This window comes from Saccopteryx bilineata, chromosome 5 (assembly GCF_036850765.1).
Source record: "Saccopteryx bilineata isolate mSacBil1 chromosome 5, mSacBil1_pri_phased_curated, whole genome shotgun sequence".
Taxonomy (NCBI): Eukaryota; Metazoa; Chordata; class Mammalia; order Chiroptera; family Emballonuridae; genus Saccopteryx; species Saccopteryx bilineata.
In genome coordinates, this window is record NC_089494.1 from 67,879,165 (window position 1) to 67,897,123 (window position 17,959).

The 17,959-nt window shown below is 38.9% G+C and overlaps 1 protein-coding gene across 2 annotated transcripts in view; it reads right to left on the reverse strand.

Moving 5' to 3' along the window:
• CERS6 (ceramide synthase 6) overlaps window positions 1-17,959 on the reverse strand; it is a 350,216-nt gene that overhangs the window by 164,327 nt on the left and 167,930 nt on the right. For both annotated transcript variants that reach the window (XM_066233890.1, XM_066233891.1), the window contains exon 4: window positions 13,125-13,182. In XM_066233890.1, coding sequence (XP_066089987.1) covers window positions 13,125-13,182 — 58 coding nt within the window. The remainder of the gene's footprint in view (window positions 1-13,124; window positions 13,183-17,959) is intronic.

A 17,959-nucleotide genomic window follows, 5' to 3' on the forward strand; every position in this document is an offset into this window, starting at 1 on the left:
CTATTTCCAGCTTCAGAAAAAAAAAAAAAATCCTCTGCTAATTATCAGCATATTACTCATATTTACTTCTCTTTTTTTAAATTCTTACAGAACCGCATCCGTGAAGTTTCTCGAGTCACGGTCAAACAGATGTTCCTCACGACTCCCCTCAAGGCTACCCATCTTCCGACCTCCCCTCCCATGGCACCCCTAGCCAGCAGGAAGTAGCCAGATGAATAGCGGCACCCCTATCTAACATAAAAGGTCGGAATGAGACGTCGGTGGGCAATGGGGGAAGGTCATGTGAGGAGCCAGACCCGGGAACTTTGGCTGGAACCACCCACACCCATGCACGCCAAAAGAAACTTCCCAGAAGTTCTTTGGAAAAGAGCAACTGTCAGCCAATAAAATTTCACCACATCATTATTAGCTCGACCGCCCTAATGACCGTTTAAATCCTGCCCACACGGATTTCTCCATGCGAATTCTCTGGCCCTCGTCCCCCGGACCAGAGAACCTCATCGGGTGGGATGCGCTGTACTAAATAAAGCTTTTGCTGTTCCACACTTCGTGGCTACGCCCTTCCTTCTTCCTCTGTGGGGAAAAATACCTTACAGTTACAGCATACATACTGCTCACAAAAATTAGAGGATATTTCAAAATGAATAGGAGGCAATAAAATACCCCCTAATTTTTGTGAGCAGTATAAATAAGGAGCAATATTTTTATCATCAAGTTCAGCTCTCAACTTTTGAGACTTATAAAAGTTCATGCCTTTAGGGGACTAATAATGAATACCATATTTAAATCAGTGTTATTTTAGAAGCCTAAGAAATAGAGTTTTTTCTTCATTTCTAGAGTTTCTACAAAGTTGCTATTTTAAGTGAGCTGAAAAGATTCACAGTTTGATCAAGCATTAAATCCATAAACCCTCGTGTAAATAATTACACAGAACAAGTGTCACTTAGTAAGGCAGCCGCCGCCACTTGTACTTGGGAACTGACACAAGTACTTCTTCCTCCCACAAAAACCTGTTTCAGCTTCATCCCTGAACTCCTGCAAATCCTAAAATCTTTTCTACTTCACCATCTGGAGAAAGTTGCCAGCACAAATGTCATTCTTTCCAGATAAAGCCTGCACACAAAGCAAAGATAATCTGAGTAAAAGGCTTCTTAATGCTCTCAAGGGAAAATTTTATACAACCAAAATTAACTATTACAGCTCATTAAATTAAAGAAAATGATAAGATATAACCTCAGTGTTGATGAAATGATTTTGTCATCTGAACAAGTTTTAAGTTACCCTCCTAGGCAATGAATGATTTCATCTAAAACACATTCCCTGAAATGTACAAAATAACTGAGTTGCCCTGATCAGCTTCTTACTGTTAAGAGTACATTAATGGCTTATGAGTTGCACTGTAGGAAGTAAATATGTATCACAGAAGTTGAAAACAATTGTGTTGCATAATTACATTGGATTGCATAAAAAGGGACATTTATACCCAACCTTAAAAATTAGCAGACAGTTTCTGATGAGATTCAAAAATACTAAGCATGTAGCAAGCCACAGATCCTCAGCTCGGTCAATGTGACTTCATTTGAAAGTACAGTGGTACCTTGAGATACGAACTGACTTCATTTGAAAGTAATAAGTAAGCAAGTATGGTGTTTAACTTGGAACTTTTGAATACCATCACTAGTTTAACTCTGTAGTCTTAAGATAAATATAGTTATAAGACAGAGCCTTTGATCTTTCTTATTAACCAGTCAATCCTGATCAGTCCAGTTACCTACTGGCTCAGTAATGAAGCCTAGATACAAGGAGGCCATTTGCCCAAAATACCTGTATTTAAATCTTAGCCCTTCAAATGATTAGCTCTGTGACCCAGGGCAAATGACTGATTCTTTGTTAGCCTTGGTTTCTTCATCAATAAGGATGAGGAGTTACATTGTGCAGCTCTTCAGAAATGAATGCTAAGTGATCTATGCCTGGCCCATACGAGTGCTCCGTAATATATAACTATCACCATTATCACTACGATTATAATTATCATCAGTGATTCAAAATTTCACCTCAGCTATGCAATAGCCACTATTGTTTCCAAGTTATTACCCCAACCCAAAAGAAGTGGGATTTTCATTGTGCAAAAAGTTTTTTTAAGTGCTACTTGCAATGAAGAATTCCAAATTATATCGAATATAGGCCGTGTAAATCTGCTGTGGAAAGAGAGCTTGAATCTTAGCACAATCCCACCAGAGACTAAAAAGCTCCTTAAAAAGTCCACGTTGTTCCAGGTCTGGGCAGTACGATCATGTAAAGAGAACCCTTGAGAGGAAGTTCAGGTACCAGGGCAGTGAGAACTAGGCAAACGTGAATAGTAGGATTTTGTTTTTTGATGAAACTTCTGTATTTCTTTGCCATTTACATGGAATTAAATTTTAAAAAAAATTCTTCTCCTTTTTAAAAGTTACAACTGCAAGTTCTTTCATAACCTAAATTTATGCACAGTCATTTCTATTCTAATTCCTACATCTCAGGGTGAACTTTCTTTTTAATAGAAAAGAAAGCAGTGAAGACATTTTGAAAAAATAACTATCTACAGTTCTGCCTCTCTACAAGGAATCTTTTAACTCTCACCCTCCATTTATCCTTTACCTGATTATCACAGCAAACTGTACAAATGAGTTTGTTGCTCACTTTCATGTAAAGTTATATTATTTTATTAGGACTATAAATAATATTGTCACTTTAGAGTTATTATTTTTAAATGGTTGCATGCTATTGTCATGTTGATAGCAATAATTTAAGTAATTCTATCAATATTATACATTAAGATTGTTTTAAGTCCTGCTTTGAATTTGCTATAATTTGCATGCATGTGTATGTATATACATACATATTTTTTAAGTTGTAATAAATAACTTTCCAAATGTATAATTTTTGGTTCTGTACAAGCCTTTTCTCAGGATAAATTCACAGGCGTTTAACTGCTGAGTCACAAGGTATGAACATACTTATGGTTATTATTCTATATAACCATGCTGCTTTCTAAACAGGTTGTATCAGTTAACCATAATTATTAGTTACTGCACATTCTTCACTGAATTATGGAGTATGAGTTTAAAAAAATGTTAGGTTTGTCCACATTACTGATTTTGGAGATGCAGCAGTGAAATCCCAGAGAGATTAAGTGACATGGTTAAGGGTGTAAAACTGATCAATGGCCAGGTCTTTTGGCTCTTTCTTAAAAGCCCTCCTTGTGTCATATTATCTTTAGTTTCTTACTGGCCTCAGAACGTTCTCCTCAGAGAGAATGCTAGTCACATGCTAACACAGAGGGGCAAATGACAGTTACGAGGGAAATCAGGGAAAATTCAAGAAGGTAGATGTGAGCAGAAGGGGGAAAGGAGGCTACCGTGGGGAGAAGCCCTGAGGAACAGCCTCCTGGGGCCGCTCCAGATCATTTGCATTCCAGAAAATGCATTTACCTCTCTGTAAGTATCAAATCATGGTCATAACAAGGGATCTCACTTGAGTAGGAGAGAGCAGTAGCACAGTAGTTAAAAGTTTCATGTCAAGGGATTATAGAAGATTTAGGCATTCAATTTTCCAACTGAACCCACCTCTCAATCAGTAATAATTAGTGTTATGTCTTACATTTTAAAAGTACTTTATAGCTTCCACAGCACTCCTACACACAAACTCAGGAAGTCAGAGTAAGCATCCTTTCCCTGTTTTATAGGTGTGAAAATGAGGTTTCAGGGAGCACAGTGCCCATTAAGCACGATCAGTAGTGGCATAACTAAAACCTCCATCTTGACTTCTAACTTAATGTCCTCCTATAGCAGGAGTCGGGAACCTATGGCTCGCGAGCCAAATGTGGCTCTTTTGATTGCTTGCAGACAAATCTTTAATAAAAAAAGTAATAACGGGCTCTGGCCAGTTGGCTCAGTGGTAGAGCATCGGCCTGGTGTGCAGGAGTCCCAGGTTCAATTCCCGGCCAGGGCACACAGGAGAAGCATCCATCTGCTTCTCCACCCCTCCCCCTCTCCTTCCTCTCTGTCTCTCTCTTCCCCTCCCGCAGCCGGGGCTCCATTGGAGCAAAGTTGGCCCGGGCACTAAGGATAGCTCCATGGCCTCTGCCTCAGGAGCTAGAATGGCTCTGGTTGCTACAGAGCAACGCCCCAGATGAGCAGAGCATCGCCCCCTGGTGGGCATGCCGGGCGGATCCCGGTTGGGCGCATGCAGGAGTCTGTCTGACTGCCTCCCCATTTCCAGCTTCGGAAAAATACAAATAATAATAATAATAATAATAATAATAATAATGTTAAATATATAAAACATTCTCAAGTATTACAATCCATTCATTTCCTACCGCTCATGTTCATGGTTGCAGGTGGCTGGAGCCAATCACAGCTGTCCTCCAGGACAACACCAAATTTTTATTGGATAATGCATAACACACATGGGTCATTGTATGGCTCTCATGGAACTACATTTTAAAATATGTGGAGTTCATGGCTCTCTCAGCCAAAAAAAGTTCCCCACCCCTGTCCTATAGTGATATAACTTGATTTATTAATAAGTAAGGTAAATTTCCTAAATAAATAAATACATAAATAAATGTCAATGGCACTGCTAGATTTTTGACACTTTTTTCTAAGGTTTTTTTTTTTTTGGTTTGTTTTTTTAATTTACCTAGAGATATTAAAGACTATAAGATTGTCTGGCTTTGATTTTTGCTTCAGGCTAGTCAATGCTTCCTTTTGAAATTGTTTCATTTCCAAAATAAGGAATTTGAGATAGCTGATTTTTAGGGTGCCTTCCCAAAGTTTGTATCTATGGCGTGTAAACTTTGTACAAAACTATTTGAAGAAGGCCATTTTCTTAGCTAAAACTCTAAATGTCAAACCTCCTTAAAAACAAGCAACATACTCCTAGCCATTTTAAGATTTTTTTAAATGACACAAAAAACAAAATTTAAAATAAACACATTCTAATAGCTGGACAAATTTTATTTTTGCTATCAAAATAGGCATAAGCATGGCAATGCTGCTTTCAGTACATAAGGATTCCAAGCTAACCAATAAGCAAAAAGGAACATCTTGAAGGGAACACTTTGCGGCTTTGTTTGTAGAACTCCGAAACGCATACTAAATAATGAAAGGCTATTCCTTAGTTCAGGTCAGATTCGGACAGTCTCAAGAGAAGGGCAGAGTGCTTGTTCATTTAGCCAAAATGCTTCTCAAGAGCGGCTTTTCACCCCAGAGTTAGGCATGAAGTCAACATAATAGGCAGCAACGTGCATGTTTTTAAAATGTAATAAATTACACAGTACATTGTCACAGTACATTGCAGAATGCCGCACAAGAGGAAGGTTGAGCCAATTATTAAAATACTGCCTTTCAGCTCCAGAGTGGGAACTCCGCAGAATACCCTTGAGCTGCTTCTGGGAGCTTCTGCCCTGCTGAGTTCTGCTCTAGGAAGGCGCTACAGCAGGGGTCCCCAAACTTTTTACACAGGGGGCCAGTTCACTGTCCCTCAGACCGTTGGAGGGCCAGACTATAAAAAAAACTATGAACAAATCCCTATGCACACTGCACATATCTTATTTTAAAGTAAAAAAACAAAATGAGAACAAATACAATATTTAAAATAAAGAACAAGTAAATTTAAATCAACAAACTGACCAGTATTTCAATGGGAACTATGCTCCTCTCACCGACCACCAATGAAAGAGGTGCCCCTATTGGAAGTGCGGTGGGGGCCGGATAAATGGCCTCAGGGGGCCGCATGCGGCCCCCATAGTTTGGGGACCCCTGCACTAGAGGGAGGCTGGACGGCTACAAGAAGATGAGAGATGCTCCTTTCTGTTCTGCCTCCTGTTCCTGTTCACTCCCCCTCCCCCAGAAAGGAACGGTCAGCCCTGCAGTGGCAGTTCATTCCGGGGGCAGCAGTGACTGCAGTGTGCAGCTTTCCTCACTTCCAGAACCAGCCTCACTGTGGTCCCTCAGAGACTCTACCTGCAGCATTCCCTCGCCAGAGGTTTCAGCCAGCTCCATAGTTCCTCCTGCAAGCTTCTAGGTTCTGACAATCCCACCTCTTCCTACAAGCTCTGGTCCTCAGAGAAGGAGCTTCTTACTGCCGTTACTACTTCCATAATACTTCAGTGCAGGGCTAATCAAAGTGTCACGTAGAGAGTATTAGTCCTTGAAACATTTGCTCCTGCTCTACCAGAATGTAAATTAACCATGTCACTGAGCACACTGTACTTCAGCTGACTTTTCTTCAAAGACAGTCTCTCTCAAAAAAGAAGCAATAAGTTAATTCACATTCGGGTCAAGCTCCTTGTCTCAGACTGCAAGCAGACCATCAGCAGATCAATTACTTAGAGTAACACAGTCGCAGTGGTTTCCCCTTGGTTAGTGATTCTGTATATTACAGTCACTCCTAAAAATACTCATGTGGTATCTGTCTACTAATGGAACACTGACTGATATAGAGGTTAAGTATAGGTACATTTTGAGTATATTCTATATTTTAATTATATACGTGCATGTGTACAAAATGGATTGTGATATAAAATGTAGCATATGGTCAAAAAAGTTGAAAATAGCTTGATCAGGTGGGGGTGCTGTGGATAGAGCATCAGCCTGGGATGCTGAGGACCCAGGTTCAAAACCCTGAGGTCGCCCGCTTGAGCACAGGCTCACCAGCTTGAGCCTGGGATCATAGACATGACCCCATGATCGTGAGTTTGAGCCCAAAGGTTGCTAGCTTGAAGCCCAAGGTCATTGGCTTGAGCCTAAGGTCGATGGTTCAGCTGCAGCCCCCTGGTCAAGGCACATATGGGAAAGTAATCAATGAACAACTAAGGTTCTGCAACTATGAGTTGATGCTTCTCATCTCTCTCCCTTCCCGTCTGTCCTTGTCTGTCCCTCTCTCTTTCCTCTCTCTCTCTAAGACAAAAATAAAAGTTGGAAATACATTAGTCCAACATATACATTATAAGAAAAAATTATACTGCACATCTATTTGCATTGCCCTCCTGTGATGCAATATTTTTTAATAAATAAATAAAGGAACTCAAAGAAAAATATTCAAAGAACTCTATTCAATACAAACTTCCACTTACAAATGAGAAATTAAGTAACAATAAATAAGAGATAGCTTTTTCTTTTAAAGGCTTGATATGTGGTTTCTTGTAGGACCTGGGAAAATGTGTTAATTTGTATGAGTACATTGTATGACAGGATTTCAGAGCAGTTGAAGTAATTATAGGTCTTCTTTAGTCCCTTCCCTTCCCTTCCCTTCTTTCTCTTCCCTTCTCTTCCCTTTCCTTTCCTTTCCTTTATTAAGTGAGAGGCAGGGAGGCAGAGACAGACTCCTACATGTGCCCCTACCAGAATCCACCCAGCAAGCCACTTACAGGGTGACACTCTGCCCATCTGGGGCTGCTATTCTGTTGCTCAGCAACTGAGCTATTTTAGCACCTGAGGTGATGCCATGGAGTCTTCCTCAGCACCGGGGCCAGTTGACTCAAACTATTCGAGCCATGGCTGCAGGAGGGTAAGAGAAAGATGGGAGGGAGGGAGGGGGGAAGAGAAGTAGATGGTTGCTTTTCCTGTGTGCCCTGAACAGAATTGAACCCGGGACTTCCACAGAGCAGGCCAACACTCTACTGCTAAGTCAACCTGCCAGGGACTCTTTTTTTTTTTTAAGGTGAGACAAGGAAAAATAGTGAAGCAGACTCCTGCATGTGTCTCAACTGGGATGAACACGGTAACCCCATCATAGGATGATGCTCGAGTACCAAGCTATTTTTAGCGTCTGAGGTTGATGCACTCCAGCAGAACTATCCTCAGCACCCAGGGCCACACTTGAAGCAACGGAACCACTGTCTTTGGGAGGAGAAGAGGGATAAGAGGGGGAGAGGGGGAGGGGAGAAGCAGATGGTCACTTCTCCTGTGTGCCCTGACTGGGGATCGAACCCGGGACTTTCATATGCCAGGCTGACGCTCTATCCACTGAGCCACCAGCCAGAGCCAGGATCTTCTTTTCTAAAAGCACTTGTCTTTGCCAATTATATTAGTAGACTAAGAGTCACTTGCATCCAGCAATTGTAGTAACAGACTATTTGACCCAGGTTTCTCTTCAAGTATTTAAATACATATTTCCTACTAGTGAGCAATAACTTTACTTAATAGTTCACTAACATGTCTATAACATCAATGTCTTCTAGAATCTATTTCTATGATCAAAGTTAATGTTTTCAATAAAGGGAACTCTAAGCTAAGAAAGCCAAGGCAACATATAACAGCATATGCATACCTGAGCATTATTTCATCACTATATATGAGGCTCATTTCCTTATCTGTCATCATGAAACTACAGAAAACATTTTGCTGATTTCATATAAACACACATACCTTACAGGGTGTCTGAAAATTGTGTAAATATAGGGCAAATTATTTCATCATTTATCATAAAACTATTCATAGGGTGACCATTTAATTTATCACCCGAACTGGGTCATTTGAGTGTCAGGGGGAATTAACTCTAAAACAGCTTTTGTGGTTACCCAGCTCATGTGGGAAGTCTACCTGTTTATTGTTCCAAAGATACACTTACACATCAACTAGATTGTAGAAGGCAATGACATACTGAAGATTGAGTCCATGCACAAGACAAATGGGGAAAAAAGTACAATGGATGAATAGTTCTCTATGTTTCTAGGCATCTTGTATATGAAAACATAATTTCTGTTACATGAAGTCTTATTCCACAATTTTTCCTTTGGCTTTGCCCACAATAGCTGGAATATATTTTTAAACAGAGCACACATGGCAACCATGAAAATGGGTCTCTTCCATCTGGGGCAGCTGGGAGAGTAAATGACCCAGGACCCAGCTGCTGTGCTCTAGAATCCACAGCTACGGTTGCACAAAGCCCACACTAATTAGGTCGCTGGCAGCCAGTGACTGAGAACAACTGGAATGCTAAGGGCAAGCCCGTTTCTGGGAGACACAGGTCTCCTCGGATGGTCAGCTGGGGCTGCGGGACTCCCCAGTGGCCTGACTGAACTTTCCTTAGAAAGGCACAGCAGTCTCGGAGCTGCACCCCACCCTGCTCCCTGCCCTTCCTCTCTTCTGCACCCAAGGTCAGACTTACATTATGATCTGAAGGTTCTTCCAGCCTCCCCATTTTCCCTTACATGCGTTTTCCCTAATCAGTGTCTTACATATTTAGTCTGTTCTTGGTATCTGCATCTCAGAGGACCGAGACTAAGACAGTACAAATGTTTATTGAGATAAACCTAGTTTATATATACTTAAAAACTCTTAACTGCCTGATTCCTAAATACAAAAAATATTTTAAAATTGAGGGCACTTAATCAGTATATTTACACATTTAATTTTACTGAAAACCCCGAGAAATATGTGTATTCTCTCTATAGGATTAAGTCATTTCAAATGAAAAAAGTCAACAGCATTTGATAAAACTTCAGTATTTAACCTGAATGTATTTCAACATGGCAGAGAAAACTGAAGCTATTCTTACACTAGAGTTGATACCCCGTAACTTCATCTATAAAATAAGATGTTTAGATCACATGCATAACTTTTACACCTAGAGCTTCATGGTTTTCAAATTTTATTTATTAATTAATTTGTTTGCTTTTACTTTTTAAGATTCTCTGCCAATTATTGTGGATGCATGGTACTTTGCATTTTGTGTGTGTGTGTGTGTGTGTGTGTGTGTGTGTGTGTGTGTTTGGCAGAGACAGGGAGAGTCAGAGAGAGGAATAGATAAGGACAGGCAGACAGGAAGGGAGAGAGATGAGAAACATCAATTCTTCGTTGCAGTTCCTCAGTTGTTCACTGATTGCTTTCTCATATGTGCCTTGACTGTGGGGCTACAGTAGACTGAGTGACACTTTGCTCGAGCCAGCAACCTTGGGCTCAAGCTGGTGAGCCTTGCTCAAACCAGATGAGCCCATGCTCAAGTTGGTGACCTCGGGGTCTCGAACCTGGGTCCTCTACATCCCAGTCTGACGCTCTATCCACTGCACCACTGCCTGGTGAGGCGGTGCTTTGCATTTGATAAATCTCTTTTTAGCTGAAACATAGAATTTCAGGATAGAAGGGTTCTTACAGTTACTTAATCCATCCTAGAAGATGAGATGCATTAGGTTCATCTGACCTAAAGGCAGAAGAAACTGGACAGTGCAAACTGCCCAGTCATTTTTCTAACAGCCTGTGTAATAATACATAGATGTTATTTTATTTCATTTATTGATTTTAGAGAGAGGAGGGAGAGAAAAGGGGAAGGAGCTGGAAACATGAAGTCATAGTAGTTGCTTCTCATATGTGCTTTGATCAGACAAGCCCAGGGTTTTGAACCAGCAACCTCAGCATTCCAGGTCTATATTTTATCCACTGTGCCACCACAGGTCAGGCTATATACCATATTTCCCCATGTATAAGACAATCCCATGTATAAGACGTACCTTAATTGGGGGGCCCAAAATTTAAAAAAAATTACATAAAGTTATTGAACTCAAGTTTTATTCATCATAAGATTCATACAACTCCTCATCACTGTCAAAACTCCCCTCCATTAGCTTGTCCTCATCTGTGTCTGGTGATGAATCACTGTCTTCAATAATGAGCGCAAAAATCAAGCATGAAAAAGCGGGAAATGCAAGTAAAAAAATCTACAACCACTGTATAAGACACATCCAGTTTTTAGACCTAAAATTTTTCCTAAAAAACTGCATTTTATACATGGGGAAATATAGTAATCCATATTTTTGACACTGGAAGTTGAAAATAGCTGTAACTTCTCACCTCTTAACATCCCTCCACTATCCTGATATTTTATTTTAAAACATTCAGCATATTGTGAAAACTTGAATTACCTTCTTTTTATTGTTTCTGCTGCTGCTGCTGCTATAATAATTTCTTTCCTCTCAGGTTAGATGAACAAATATATTGTCCACTCCAAGAAAGTTAATAGAAATATATTTTCAATACCCATTAAAGTACGTATTTCAAGTTCTGTAATAGAAACAACAACTACGTTGGGTCAACTTTGCTAATGTTACCAAAGGAGGAAGTCATGTGGGAACCATGCTGAGTGAGGGTGGACTGGCGACGTGGAGCAAGTACCGGAATGAGAGGCGGCAGTGTGTTTCACTTCAGTTCCAGCCTTTACTAAACTAACTGTGTGACCTTTGGAAGGCCACCTACCCTCTCAGAGTTTCTGTTTCTTCGGCTATGAAATAAGAGGGTTGGACAAGATGGCTTATGAAGTCCCCACAGCTAGTTCACCCACACGGATCCTATGTGCACTTTTCTACAACTAAATTAAACAACATAGTTCATACACAACTGACTGCATCTACATAGTGTCAAAAGAATAAACCCCAAACACAAATAATTCGACATGAAGAACATCTCATTCCTTTTCCATTTCTTAAAGCATTTGGCGTAACTAGGAACAATCTGAAAGGGAACTGATATAGTTTAAAGAAAAACAATTTTCAAACAAATGTTCTATCGACAGGTCCTCTTACAGCCTCCTCCAGAGCCACTGAGGACTTGGGGATGAAAAGTATTCTTGTTGCATTCAATGTGTTCAGCGACAGAGTGAAGCAGAGCTAAGTGTCAAAGTGTTTCTGTTCTGATGACAGACGGTGAGGTTGGCTGTTATGAGAGCTATAAAAGACCATATCCTGCAGATCTAGGGGAAAGGGCAAAAAAGTGCTCCTGGCTCTCGCTATCTTTCTTTGCTCACCATCAAAGCCCTTCACCAATTAGAACCTAACATGAATTCCAAACCTTGGCCTCAGTTAGCAAGTCAGCATTCCCAAGAATCACTACTCTGCCTTGTCAGCCAAAATTTCATGCAAAGCTATTTCCTTTCCCAAGGTAATAAATTTGTAAGCATAAAAGCTCTACAGCCATTTTTCCATTTTTTCCCCCTAAATAAGAAAATTTGAAAACTACAACAGTAGAGTTCTAAAATAAGCAGTTTCCACCACATGTATTTATCCAAGTTGAGAATTTCTTCATACACAGAAAGCCTTACAGAATGAAGCTCATTCTTTTAAATCTATTCATGTGGCCTCAGGGGCATATGATCTTATTAAGTGAAAAATGTGTGCAGTTACTAAAGAAAAAGACAACAAGTAAAAAGAATATTTCATTTAGGAAAACATGATCTTGGGAAACAACCACTCTTTATAACAGAATTTGCCACAGGCAGGCAATATTTTATAACTCAGACTTTAAAAATGAAAATGTGTTTATAATTTTCACATCCATATTTACATGAAAATTTACTAGTAAGGCATTCCACTTGGCACAATGCCCTATTCTGGAAAAAAATTTTGAACTAAAGAAAGATAACAATAATATAATATATAGAGGTTATATTTAAAGGTTAATAATATTAAATATTTTTTAAAATAATTTCCCACTTTCTACAAAAAATCACTATTGTTAATATGCACACAATGATGAAAAGATAAGTCTTTATGAGTCTTGACTTTAAAAGCAGCCTGTTAGTAGTGACATTAAGCATCGAAATAACCAAGATTATGTGGCAGTCTCAGAGAACCGGTTCCATAGACAAACTACCTCACTCAGTTCACACAGAAATTGCAAAACAGCAGGGGAAATACAATCTATGAAAGGAACTGAAGTTTCCAGCAGCAGTCAATGCTATCCTGTTAATGACTAAAATATAATTTCCGCTGAAGACTATAATAACACACATTACAAGTGATTCTTTCAAGTTGTGAAATGTTTGATGTGAAAACTAACTTCTTTCAAAGCCTCAGATGGATTTTATAAGGCTCCTAAGCCCATAAGTAATAAATAACCAACTAGAGTGGACAGAGGACTTGGCAACATCTTTCACTAGAAAAACAAATTATTTTCAAAAGTATTTTAAGGTATCTGCCTAAAAATTACTGCAGAATAAACTGCAAATATTTTTGTTAGTCAAAGAAAGATCACAATTCTTAGGAAGTCTATTACGATTGTTTAAAATATTGACACTGTCACACACACACAACATGAGATCTAGGCTTACAGTTACATAAGAATTATATAAAGTAACTTGAGAAACCATACCTTTTTCAGGAACCGGACTCCATAGGTAAATACATAAAGGTAAAATGAAAATCTCCACCTGTAGAAGGTTAAAAAAATTCTATGACATTCAGTTGATATATTTCACAGCATATTCTAAAACCCATCAGTGAAAAAATCCATTAAATTTCCCCCACACCCCTACCCTGCCCCAACCCATGATTAAAATTAATGAGCAACTTCAGTACTAGCTGAATGCATATGCGTTCATATGCATGGCTTACTGCAAATATTTTAAATATTAGTAATTATTATAGATTCACAACTTAAATTTCCTTTCCTTAGTTAATGTATAAATATTTGCCCATTTGCTCATTTCTTTTTTATTAATATGTGAATTTCCCCTTGTTAATCATTCATGAAGGGCTATATATTTCAACAATATGAAGATATATAAGATAGTTTTGAATTCTGTCTGATTCAGATATTAACTTAAGTTCATATTTGTTTTAAAAATAAGAACCTTAATATTTTAAAAACAGGTAAGATATTTTTCTTCATTTGTCTTCTACAGATATTTACCAGCAACTTTGTGGATATCACTAAATAAAGGAACTCATCTGGAATCTTAATCATTTATCTGATGTACAACATAATGACAGCCTTATACCATTCCAAGCTGTAGGTCTTGCTGTTAGACTTTAATTTTTTCAAAAATTTTTAATTTGACTTGAAGAGGTGGAGTAGGGGGAAGGGAAAGTGAGAGAGAGAGAGAGAGAGAGAGAGAGAGAGAGAGAGAGAGAAGCATCAACTCAATGTTCCACTTAGTTGTTCCATTTAGCTGTGCATTCACTGATTGCTTCTCCTACAAGCCCTGGCTGGGGATCAAATCTGAGACCTCATGTACCAGGGCGACATTCTAGCCACTGAGAAATCCAGCCACGGCCAGAGTTCCTCTTTTTTATTGAGAAAACAAAATTTTAAGTTCTCTTTCAGTTTTAAATGATTTATTTTAATGATTAAGTCTTTTACAATATGACTTTGTTTATCTAGACATCATATAAATTAGATAGGTAGATACTACAAAAGTACTCTTACCCTAGTACTTAATTCCCAACTTTATTTCTTATATTTTCTGAGTACGAATAGCTGTGCTCTTAAAAGCTGACTGGATTTCACTATATGGTGTTTCTTAGGTTATGTTATTAATGGTGTTAAGGGTACTGTGAGTTGTAAATTGTAAATTAACTCAAGAGAGGAAGTGACTAGTCAACCTCAATTTGTCAAAAGGCAAATTGCTTTTTGTTTTTGCAAGACATGTTAAAATTTTAAATAAAGTAAAAAAAAAAAAAGGTAATTTTAGGAAATGATACAAGTTATAGACAAAATTTCCTGGAATAAATGAGAGCTACCTTCAAGAAAGAGAAAGGAAGACCTAACAACAGATGCAAGTGTCCATCAGAATTTTGTTCTTTGGTTGAGTGACTCTCCAAACATGCTGAAATTAGTCAGAACTAACATTTATTTGTTTGTTTGTTTTTTCTTTCTGAAGCTGGAAACGGGGAGAGACAGTCAGACAGACTCCCGCATGCACCCAACCGGGATCCAACCGGCATGCCCACCAGGGGCTACGCTCTGCCCACCAGGGGGCGATGCTCTGCCCCTCCGGGGCATCGCTCTGCCGCAACCAGAGCCACTCTAGCGCCTGGGGCAGAGGCCAAGGAGCCATCCCCAGCGCCCGGGCCATCTTTGCTCCAATGGAGCCTTGGCTACGAGAGGGGAAGAGAGAGACAGAGAGGAAGGTGGGGGGGGGAGAAGCAAATAGGAGCTTCTCCTATGTGCCCTGGCCGGGAATCGAACCCGGGTCCCCCGCACACCAGGCCGACGCTCTACCGCTGAGCCAACCGGCCAGGGCCCAGAACTAACATTTAGAGAGGAGCTAGAACTTCAGGATTGAAAATCTTCAACTAATAATTATAAAACCTGAATGCAGTAAAAAACAATCAAAATTGATGGAAGCAGTAATTATTCAACAAAAGTTTCCAAACAATTTAGAGAAGTAATGATTCTGAAAGCTCAAACAAAACTCTCTTTTAAGTAAAGGTGGTTCATTTATTGCAGAATCAAAATCAAGATATCTTAATTTTGGCTTTTTTTTTTTAGTTTTTTAATTTATATATAGTTAGTATACAATCTTATTTTGGTTATATTAGTTTCAGGTGTACAATCAATATATAAATAGAGCCTGACCAGGTGGTGGCGCAGTGGATAGAGCATCGGACTGGGATGCGGAGGACCCAGGTTCGAGACCCCGAGGTCACCAGCTTGAGCACGGGCTCATCTGGTTTGAGCAAAGCTCACCAGCTTGGACCCAAAGTTGCTGGCTTGGGCAAGGGGTTACTCGGTCTGCTGAAGGCCCACGGTCAAGGCACATATGAGAAAGCAATCAATGAACAATTAAGGTGTCGCAACAAAAAACTAATGATTGATGCTTCTCATCTCTCTTCGTTTTTGTCTGTCTGTCCCTATCTATCCCTCTCTCTGACTTTCTCTCTGTCTCTGTAAAAAATAAATAAATAAATAAATATATATATTTATATGAATGGATAAAGAAGATGTCATATAGAGAGATGATACATAGATGATTGATTAGATAGATGGATAGATAGACAGACAGACAATGGAATATTAAACAGCATTAAAAAAGAATTAATTCTTGCCATTTGTGACAATATAAATGGATTTAGAGAATATTATGCTAAGTGAAGTAAATCAGGCAGAGAAGGACTTAATTTTAATCCCATCTCTCTCCATTAGCAGTTTTTTGGTGGTTGTGGGTGAGAGTGTTTCTTTCTGTTTGGGTGTACAAATTCTAGATCAGAAGCCAAGGTTATAGACGGAATCAAGGGCATGAAACTTGTGCATGTCACACAGGGTCCTATGCTTGGTTTAATGCTTTCCTGTCACTATCTTGAAATTCTTAATCATTGTTGAGCAAGGGGCTCCATTTTATTTTTAATGCATTGGGCCCTGCGAATTATGTGGTTGGCTCTGGTTAAGACATATAGATTCTCCAGACACTAGACAGATCTCTTAATATCCCTTGATTTCAGTTCCATCTCTATAACAGGAGAGTGGGTTTATATTATACTGCTTCTGTTATTATACTGCTGGCCCCAGGATTTGATAGCACAAGTAATCCCCACTTCTCTCTAGTCCCTCTCACTCCCTATTACGTTAATCCAACCTGTTTCATGAATTTGCAGGTCACTTTTGTTGTCCCTGAAGGCAACTGAATTTGTAACTCCTCAATTAAATAATTTATAACAGCTGCTTCAGCTCTAAGACTTTTATTAATAGGCAGTGATCAGACGGTTTTTATGTAAAATAAAAAATTTATGAAACTCATTGGAATTCCTACAATAACTTATGTATCTACATTTTTATTTTACCACAGAAATGACCCAGTTTTCATAAGACATAGGTTCTATTACAGAAACACAGATGCCTCCATCATTTGAATCACTTGTGATGAATATTTATAAGGAAGAGTTTATTTGCATAAAATATCTGCAGAAAGCAAAACTTTCAAGCATTCTGCCACATGCAGAAAGTACTTTATTTGCATAGTTTCATGTAAGTTAAAGTTTTAAATGGTATCTAGCTACCACTCCTTGATAAAGCCTCTCCCAACCTCCCACAAAAGTATCTATAAAAAGAGAGGTAAACACAGGTGTGCGCAAGCACAGAAAGAAGGGAATAACCTTCAGCCTATTCCAAGAATCAGATAAAAAAACTTTACAGCATAAAATATATTTTTTTATAAATGTAATGGAAGGCAATAAGAAACAAACTGTGGGTCTTGAAGGAAGTAGGAAAAGCTCTGTATATCTTCCTTTCTCCACTTTCTGCCATCCTGTAGAGAAATACAATCTGTACCATTCAGAAACCTCATCAGCTCTCTGTTGTGAATGATGCTATTTGAGGCAGGAGAATTCCCCCACCCCATCAATTAGTGACTGCTACTCTCAAACGATGAGTGAGGAGAAAGGGAGATTCAGTTGCAGAAAAACAGATTTATGGACAAGATGATATGGCCACATTGCATTTTGGGTTTTGGATTTTTATATAATCTGTATACAGTTTAACACAGAACAAGGCATTGGTGATAGATGCGGTAGATAAAACTCTTTTAGTGCACTGAGAATGCAGCAGGGCCTAACCTGTTACAACATCTAGAAGAGGACGTTTACTGTAAAATAGAGGACAAAAAGTGAGGCCAAGAGCAACTCAGGGATCCTTCCTGTGGGCAGGTCTAGATGGATAGTTCCAAATTCAGAAATAAAGGAAATAACAGTTAAATATCAACATAGGTCTACTAAGAAGTACTGCAAAAGTACGGAAAGAAAAGAGAACACTCAAGATTCAAAGGAAGAACCATCTCCTAAAAATGGCTTCCTAGAGGAATCAAAAGTAAATTTTTGAAAAGTATTTGGCACTGTTACTATGATACAAGAAGATATATCCCTGAAACAAAATTAGAAAACCATAATTAGATAAAAGACTATTGAGTAAGATAAAGAGATTACTGGTGAAATAAGCTAAAAATGAAGTGATAGAATTTTTACTCACATGGATGGAGGGGAGTAGATATATACTGCATAAAATTAAATCATTGATGTAGAAGATAAACACCCATATAAGGTCAGAGAAAAGAAACAATAGATGAAGGAACATCTGAGATCTGGAGAACCGGAAAAACCAAGTCTAATTATAGTTGTTTCTGAGAAAACACAAGTAAAGAACTGAAACAGAAGTCATAATCAGAGACACAATTTAAAAAACTGCACTAAAAAAGACTAAATTGTATTCCAAAC